The 9689-nt window shown below is 33.8% G+C and overlaps 1 protein-coding gene across 1 annotated transcript in view; it reads right to left on the bottom strand.

Annotated features, from left to right (window-relative positions):
* LOC108965226 (multidrug resistance protein homolog 49) overlaps positions 1–5256 on the bottom strand; it is a gene marked incomplete in the record, with an annotated part of 31399 nt that extends 26143 nt beyond the window's left edge. The window contains 5 exon segments of the mRNA XM_018927474.1: positions 11–155; positions 235–428; positions 2010–2052; positions 2122–2273; positions 5177–5256. Coding sequence (XP_018783019.1) covers positions 11–155; positions 235–428; positions 2010–2052; positions 2122–2231 — 492 coding nt within the window.
* Between the last annotated feature and the right edge of the window lie 4433 nt (positions 5257–9689).

Below are 9689 nucleotides of genomic sequence, written 5' to 3' on the forward strand. Positions count from 1 at the left end.
TTATACAAACCTGTCTGAGCGCTACTTTATTCAATATCATGACTGCCAAACTTAAAAGCAATAGTTGGACCATGCAACCAGCCACCGTCCCCAAGCCAAAAGCCAGCGCATCATCTTTAACAGCCTGCATATTCTCGGCGTGAGTTGCATTTGTGCTAATTGATAATGGAATAATGTTTAACCGTTATTTGTGCGATAAATAAATAAAGTATAGCAAAAAATTGTGGAACTTACAGCGTCTTGCCACCGCCGAAAATATTCAAGATTGGTGCAGGCGTTGAAGTGCCAATGCCCACATCGCGATCTATGAGCAAAGTGGTGAATTCGGCGTAAATGATGACATTGTATGGCACGCAAATTGAAGACAGCGATGCCGCAAGCATACCGATGACCATTATCAGACGATCCCATATGCTGGCATAGCGAAACTGAAGAGTATAAATACAATTTACAGCTTGACTTTCCACAAAATTTATCCATTTCTACTTATCTATTAATATATAACACTTAAAAATAATTTTTCTATTCCATTCTATTCCTCGAAGGGTCCTAATGCATAAAGAATTTYCGGTAAGTACCTTTCTCAATATCGAGGGCCTTCAATAATGTGCGTCCGGAGGCAGTAATTAAAGCAATAAAGCTATCGAAAAGTTTGAGGTGGGATTTAACTTCAAGTACTTCATATAACATAAGTAACTGCGACAGAAGGGTCGCAGGGTCAGTAGGGTAATCCGTCTGGACTGCTTTTATGAAATTTTTTTTTCAAAGAAATTTGTATTACAGAAAAAGCAAAAAAAATGTTTGAAAACAGATTACCCTTCTGACTCCTTAAAGAAAAGCTTAAACCAGTTGATAAGATCTTATTCTACAGGGCTTATTCTTGAGAGTAAACTTTCATGGAGGCAAAATTGAACGCGCCCAAAGAGCGTCTCTCATCGGCATGACGCCATTCCACACATAGCATCGGTGGGTATTGCCGGCAGGTGCATTGTTGGGGATACAGCTCTAAGGCTGAGAGAAGCTGGCAGGTGCATTGTTGGGGATACAACAAAATCGTGGTCGGCTCAAAGYGCTTTCTCGATTTATGCGAGCCTTTATAATAAATTTTTATAAGAGTTCTAAGTACCACAACGGACCGGCGCTAAAAACTGTCCAATCGACATCCCCATTTTAGGTTTTGACCACTTAATCTAAACTAACGTAAAATTATGTAAGTTTAGRTATAGAATGGGTTCTATTAACCATTGTCGAAGAAATCGTTGTTGGCCAAGTTTATAACCTCGCAACACCTTCGTATTTTGTTCGCCTAACGGTCGTTAACACCATATAAAAGTAATTGAGATAGATGTGCGACTTATATACTTGTAAATAGTACTACTGTAACAAATAAGTAGACTAAGTGCAGTTACTATCATAATTTTGTTCTCATTGTTATTTCTTATCTCTTGTTTTATTATGCAGAACTTTTATAATACTAATTATATTTCAATTTAGTTTAATTTTAATTTCTTTGCGTTACATTTGGGGCTACAATTCTGAATTTTAGCTAGAGGCCATCATAAATCCACGTATGAGGAGACGGGTTGAAAGTAGTACACAGTTAGCTCACTTGTTTTTTTTATAAATTTCAATATTAGCGTAAGTTTTTATATAAACAAACAAAACTGATTATTATTATAATTAATTTTAAATAATTAAGTGTTTTGATATTATACTATTACGGTAATCTATAATTTAATCTGTGTGGAATTTTAACTATTTGTGAGAAAACCTTAAAACGCCAAAGTTCCATTTATTATATTATAATTATTCCAAATAATCGTATCTCAGTTGACGGACCTTAATTGAATAGCAACAATACATAGTTGTATAAATAATATAATATTAATTCGTATTTATACGCTGTTTAATTTGGCGTCAAAATCAAGAATTAATTGACATGCATATATGATTTTTGTGATCAAAAAGTCACTAATTTAGAGCACTGAATTTCTTAAGTTGCCACTTACCAGCTCCAAATAAGGATACTTCTTTTCTGTAGTACGACTCTCACTAAAAGCAGAAGAGCAAAGTACAAATATTAGTAAAAAAAAAAGGATTGGAAAAAAGAGTACAACTTACTTTCGTGTTCCCTGAAAGTCGCTTGGTCCTGGCAAACCCTCTGATTTTTTGAAGTTTTCAGCAGGATCCGAAGGACCTTGTATTGAAACATTATAGCTACTGCTAACCATTTTTACGCTCTTTTGAATAAACTAGAGGATACTAGTCTTTCCCTAAAATAAAGAAAATAAAAGAGTTCAAAAAACTTTGCTTTCTGAAGATAAATGATACTGCGTAACTGCAAAAAATGTCACTTTGATTTGTTTCACTTTACAAATTGAGGCCCTTGATTGTATAGTAGACAGAAGTATTCTTAATTGTTTCTTTATACATATGTATGTATGTATGTGTGAATACAGAGACGTGTTCATACACAAATATGTGGGCCCCAATTCATGATCAAGGAATTTTGACGCTTCGAAGTGTAACAAATCATTTAATTRTTTCAATGGGCGAACAAAGAATGTCGCGATCATTTTCATACGTACTGCAAATTCATAGACACGTACACATGCCTATATACATATGTATATACTGTATTTACGTAGTGGAGATGAAAAATAATAAACATTACAGACATTTGCTTAACAAATCCAAGAACAATGCCGTTGACAATCTTTGCTGTAAAATCATAAATTTGTAAAACAAAACTATATTCCGTCAGTCATTTATTAATACTGTATTTAATTAGAAGCGACTACGCCGGTACACATAGTAAACAGTTATGAACTTTTTTTGTATTCCTAAAAACATTTTACCTTTTATGACTTCAGTTAGATACTAACTATTAAAAAGTTGTCTTTGCTCTGATAACGTTATTTTATTGACATAACTATAATATGTGAAATCGAAAATATGCAACATCGTTTTTAATGCAAGTCCTACGGGAGTTGCGAGCTGAGGGTTCAATGAGCTGATAATTATAAAGCTCATTTCTCTGAAAGTGTCCGGAAACATAAAATGCTCAATTATTTACTGATTCACATCCACATTTTATTTGTTGCTGGGATCAAAAAGTAATATTTTTTAAAAAGGTATAAATATCTCCGAGTTTAAATAACGCGAGTTACGTTTTTGAAAAGAACTTAAAGTAAATTGCTTCAAATTTTGTTTGTGGCAAGAAATTTATTGGAAATGTTGTTGAAGGCCTGAGGTGATCAAACTCGGCACAAAAAAAACGTTCATAAGTAGTACAAAGAGTTTCGAGTGGCCAGAGAGTGCGTTACAGCCAAATCGCACTCTTTACGACCATAATCTTCTATTGACAAGAACCACGTCCAAAAAAAAATCAAAGATTTGGTGCTTGAAAATCATGGACTGATAATTAGGGCTATCGCTATATAATTTGGCTTAACCAAAACCATTTTGAAGAATKTTTTGTGTCTTAAACGAGTCAAATCAGCCGAAATCGCTCAAACGCACCATGTCATACTGCATTGGTTCTTTGCGCCTTTTTTTTCRAAAATTCGAAACGTTTGTCTGGCGAGTTTTACCCCGAAAAATATCAACAACGAGTTTTCTTAAGATTTTTTGTTCTTAATGGAGATCGTTGAAAATATTTCAGAAGTGTTTCGGTGTCATGAAGTGATCGAAATTTCGATAACATCTAAAAAGTGAAAAAAACAGTTCTTGTAAATCGTACTCTCAACACACTTTAGTTAGTGCTTTGGGTATGAAGAGTGTCAATGTTAGGCTAGTACCAAAGAACCTGAAATTTTGGAAAACTGATGTCGAGTAGGGATCRCTGAAGGAGGATCCTCATTCATAAAACACGTCATTACTGGTGATAAGGCGTGAGTTTACTTATATTACGCCGAAATTGTCCAATAATCTAGCGAATGACACTCCGGAAACGCGACAAAGCCGAAAAACCATGATCTGGTTCACAATAAATTTATTTAAAAGGGTCAATTGGTCAATAAGAATATTAATTGTTCGCCTACTAAACGATGTTCAAAACATTTATTGAGTTTTTACCACGCAAAGGCGCTGTTAAATATCTTTGTAAGATTTGGCCCGTTAGAAGGAAGGAGGATAGAAAAACAAACTAAACGTCGCATGGAATTGGGGCAAAGTTTATTATCTTTAAATTATTTTCTAATCAAATTAAAAAAACTAAGAATGGTCCAGTTTGAGCATATTTTTAAACAACTTCAAGTAAAATTTTTCTGGTCAAAACCAACCTACTTTTTTTTTCATTAAAAAAAAAATTATAGAATTTTACACTTTTTTTGAATTTTCTTATTGTAATAAGAAGATAAGTTATTAAAATATATGAATTTCTTTGTTTTTTTTATTTCTGATAGACATTGCGACCTGCATCCTGCCCGCCGTTAGACAAATGCACATTCGAGATGCATCGGGTAATTGCTTCCCAAAGGCAGATAATCAAACATTTCGTAAAATTTTCGGATGATGTTTAAATACACATATAATTATAAACCCTAGAAATTTCGATTTAATCAATTATTTTTTCCCTCCCCCAAAAATCCTAAAATAATCGATATTTTTAAGCCTTTAAAGCAGGCTCCCTCCCTCTTAATTTGAATAAATTGGCTTCAACAATTTTCTTTTGCGGCATTTTAGTGTTCATTCTTTTTACATGGCCATGCCAACTTAATCGTGGCAATTTGATAAAACATTAATTTATAACCACCTATATATCAAAAAAGCTAATTTAAGTCGATACCTTTAACGAAATTCATACTGAGAACAGGCAATTATTTTAAATAATAAATCTACTTTGATACGCTGTTAAGTTTGCTATGAAATTTGTAAATCCCAAAAGGAATCGTCTGAGACCTAAAGTATATAAAGAATTGATCAGTGCGAGCTGTTGAGTCGATTTAGCCATGTCCATCTGTCCGTCTCTTCGTATGAATAACTTTTTTAATTTGTCATTTTCAGGAAACTCAACACAAATTATCCACCATAGAGTATAGCTGCTATACAAACCGGTCAATGTAAATCAAGTTCTTGTTTGGAAAACGTTTTATTTGACAAACTCAAGAAATTGGCATGTCTATAGATTATTATTCRAGGCAATGCGTAAATTGTTCATATCTAAGATATGCACCTGTTAAGTGTATTAAAGCATCGGGATCTGGCCTTTCACAATTATTTTTTCAAACTTTCGGCGAATTACGAATCTTTTACATTCATCACTTCCAATAGCACTTTACTAGTCATTTTCTAGGGCACACACTTCTAAATCTAATCAATTTAAATTATTTTATGTCGATAAAGGGCACTATTAGCAAATATATTTCCTATAAACACTTCAATCGAGCACTTAAGCGGATATTTATCTAGGTTTTATATAGCTGCTATACAAAGCGGTCAATTTAAATCAAGTTCTTGATTAGAAAACGTTTTATTTGACAAACTCAAGAAATTGGCATGTCTATAGATTATTATTSAAGGCAATGCGTAAATTGTTCATATCTTAGAAATGCACCTGTTAAGTGTATTAAAGCATCGGTATCGGGGTTTTCTCAATTATTTTTTTAAACTTTCGTCGAATTATGAAATTTTTACATTGCTCCAACGCTACCAACAGCACTTTACTAGTAATTTTCTGGAGGACACACTTCTAAATCTAATTAWTTTAAATTATTTTMTGTCGATAAAGGGCAMTATTAGCAAATATATTTCCTRTAAACACTTCAATCGAGCACTTAAGCGGATATTTATTTAACATATCAAAGCCCGAAAGTTATATATAATTCAAAAAGAGTGAGTAGCGATTTTAACTCGCTTGATTTGTTAAATGTGAAAATCCCATAACAATTCTCAACTTTGTCTAAGCTTCACAATCTTATCGGAGGGCACTTCAATCTTAAATCAAATTTTTTACACCACTTCTTCCTACCAAATATTCGTCAACGCGTGCAATCAACGCGAGCTCCCAAACGCGACTGGAGTCCTCACTCTGCTCCAACTGAATGACTCTATTGGCTAGCAGTACCGCTAATTATAATGATCATTTTGAGAAAGTCGTAGTGCCGACAATAATGCCCGATTGTTTACGTACTAATTTATTCTGTTTTCATTTTCTGGGCTACAAATACATATGTATGTATATTGCGGCCATAAAAGTTCTTATCACTTCATTGAAATATAACCATTTCAATATACATGCGTTAGCAAAGCTGTTAGCAATTGAGGGTTTGAAAGTACAATAGCTTGATGTTAATAAGCCTTTACCAGACGTGTAGCAGATCCACTTAGTTTAGAATATACATACATATGTATGGGAGATGCCTTCGAGCTATTATTTATATAATTTTATACTCTATTTCATTTTATGAACATGTGATGCGACTATTTAGCAAAGCGACTGCTGGTCATTTGTCTCTAATATTCGATATTGTCGAAGCTGAAGAATCTGAGTTATTTCAGTAGTTTATCTGCGTCATAATGGTCCAGAAATAAAATGTTGGTAGCTGCGAAAGTATGAATTTGTTCAGTTGAAGGATAGGTCTTTATGAGGCTGTGGATAATGAAGCAACGAGATTATGTTCTTGTTGTTCTTATTGATTAGACACCGATTAGACGGCTATAGTMCAGTATATAAYAATAAGGCGGKTTTTTACTTTCCATGGAGGACCGTAGCGGGTCCCAAACCGAGGACACACCCCTGTGGGAGGGATGGATTATGTAAGTTCTATTAAAGGTCATTGATCTCTGCTTATTAGGAAAACAATCCATACACTCTATATATAGCGGTTTTCGTACAAGTATTTACAAAGTTAAATCGATAGTAAAAGGAGTATAATTTATTATACATATATGTGAGGTGATTAATCAGAGATCTAATGACACMTACTCGTAGCCAACCCCTTTTTATTATTAACTTATCTTGATCTAAAAGTAACGAGCAGAAGAATKCGCACATCTAATAATAAACAATCCGCATCTATTACTGTTTATTTAACTATGTTTATTTGATAAGAGGCAGGAGTGACTCGCTAAATTTTGGCSTAATAGACAGAGTGTCGATAACGAGATATCAGCCCACTGCTAACCAATAAAACAATATTGTTTAATATCATCTGCGTATCTAGATTAGTCGTTTTGGCGCTGCCTTCAYCTAGTCTTCGGTTGTTCCAATGAATAAAACCAGGGGGTGGGGGTGTTTGTTGGCGCTGTGGTTGACGTGTACTGCGTCCAATATTTTCAGAGCTAGATTGCTATTGTCCATTCGGACGAGAGGGTACATTACTATTAGGAAACGATTTTCTCTGAATTTCATTAGCACATACCACAGATTGAAAGATACTTTCGGTAAAAAAGCAACCACTGGGGTCCAAATATGTATACGGAATTTTGTGTTTGAAAACACACAGTTTATATTATTTACAGTTAACAGTTTATATTATTTATWGCTATATCTGACTGTAAATCGTTTAGGATTTTTTATTGAAATTACRTGGACAAGTTTTCCTAAAACTAATCAGACACTGAATATTAATGAATAATAGTGAAGACCTTAAATCTCATGCTTTGATCCTTTAAAATGACGTGAGTATAAAATATTCGTTTACATCCGAATTTAGTCCTTCTGCTATCTCACTTGTTGTTTTTTTTTTTGTATTTCGATGTTAGAGTAAGTTTTGATTTAACAAACTAAACTTATTATTGTTATAATTGAATTTCAATAATGAGGTGTTTTCACATTGTACTATTGCGGTAATCTATAATGTAATCTTCATAGTTTATAAGTGAAATTTTAACTATTTGTGAGAAAACCTTAAAACGCCAAAGTTGCATTTGTTGTATTATAATAGTTCCAAATACTCGTATTTACGTAGAAGAGCAACAATAAATAATTGTATAAGCAATGTTAATTCATATTTATACGCTGTCAATCAATAATAATCGGCCTWTTAATATACATACATACATATATGATTTTTGTGATAAAAAATTCGCTAATGTCGACTACTGAATTTCTTAAGTTGTCACTTACCAGCTCCAAATAAGGATACTTCCTTTCTGTAGTACGACTCTCACTAAAAGCAGAAGAGCAAAGTACAAATATTAGTAAAAAAGGATTGGAAAAAAAGAGTACAACTTACTTTTGTGTTCCCTGAAAGTCGCTTGGTCCTGGCAAACCCTCTGATTTTTTGAAGTCTTCAGCAGGATCTCAAGGACCTTGTATTGAAAAATTATAGYAACTGCTCACCATTTTTATGTTCTTTTAAAGAAACTAGGGGACACTAGTCTTTCTCTAAAATAAGAAAATAAAAGAGTTTAAAACACTTTGCTTTCGGAAGATAAATGATACTATGTAACAACAACAAATGTCACTTTAATTTCTTAACATTACAAATTCAAGTATGGTAGATAGAGGTATTCTTAAGGGGTCAGTAGGGTAATCTGGCCTGTTTTTAGAAATTTGTATTCCACAATAGAACTTTTTTTACATATCATGARGTATATCGTGGAGTGTATAAACAATTTTTTCGGAATAGTTGATCGGAATCATGGCCGCCAGTTTAAAAAAGATTGTTTTGAGAAAAACCTGTTTAAAGTTTGAGGTGTACACTCCGAGCGCTCCKTACGTCGAGCGGTATTATTATTTTTGAGCCTTTTTCTAAACATTCCAATGGAAATGTGAGTTGCTACATTAATTCTAAGGGTATAAAGCAGTGTTTCCCAAAGTGAGCGATAACGCATCCTTGTGGGCGCTGCAGGTGTCAAGGGGGGCGGTAAGAGACCCAGAAAGAAAATGAGGGCGTTGTGTAGAGGCCTGGGGGGGTTATTTGTAATTTTATTTAGCTAGGAGGCCTCTTAGACAACGACTACATGAGCTCTCGACTCTCAACAACAACTTGTGAACATCAACTAATATGAATTAAAAGATTGCTCAAACTCGGTTCTATATTTCTCTCCGCGTAGTTCATACTCGTATATCTGCCCTATTTTATTGAATATAGAAAAAATGAAAATCATGTCAATCGGTCGCTCCGTTTCATAACGGGGCATCTCGACAGGATAGAATTTATAGAATACTAACTGTCAAACGTATTGCTATTGCCATTGCCAAATYTGTATGTGGGCATTTGCTATCATAATATAATCATTTGCGCAAAGGTGTAGGGTAGGTAGGTTCGAGCTGATGTAGCGCACGTTTTGAGCTTTTGAATTCCTTAAATCTTTTTTTTTGTATTTCTGGGGAAAATAAATAAAAGGATAAAGATCCTTTTTTTACAAATGTATTTCTAGGAAAAATAAGAATTCATAATTTTGGACTACTATATAATAATTGCGCTTAAGCATTCCTATATAAACAATGTAATATTTATTTTATATTCATTTGTGGTTTTGCGCGTAATAGATGAGCATTACTTACGCCTCCTCTACAGTACKCGCGAAGTTAAACGTMTTTCTCARAGCAAAACAATGTCGGAAGTAACAAAGAAGAGACGGCAATACTGTGCGGAATACATTAAATTCGGATWCATTGAAAATCCCGCAAACCCATCCTCGCCTTTGTGTCTTCTATGTCTAAAAACATTTTCGAATGAAGCAGTGAAGCCTTCAAGACTGCAAGATCGTTTGAATAAAATGCATCCAGATAAGAG

This window comes from Bactrocera latifrons, unplaced genomic scaffold, assembly GCF_001853355.1.
Source record: "Bactrocera latifrons isolate USDA-ARS-PBARC rearing strain unplaced genomic scaffold, ASM185335v1 scaffold_137, whole genome shotgun sequence".
Taxonomy (NCBI): domain Eukaryota; kingdom Metazoa; phylum Arthropoda; class Insecta; order Diptera; family Tephritidae; genus Bactrocera; species Bactrocera latifrons.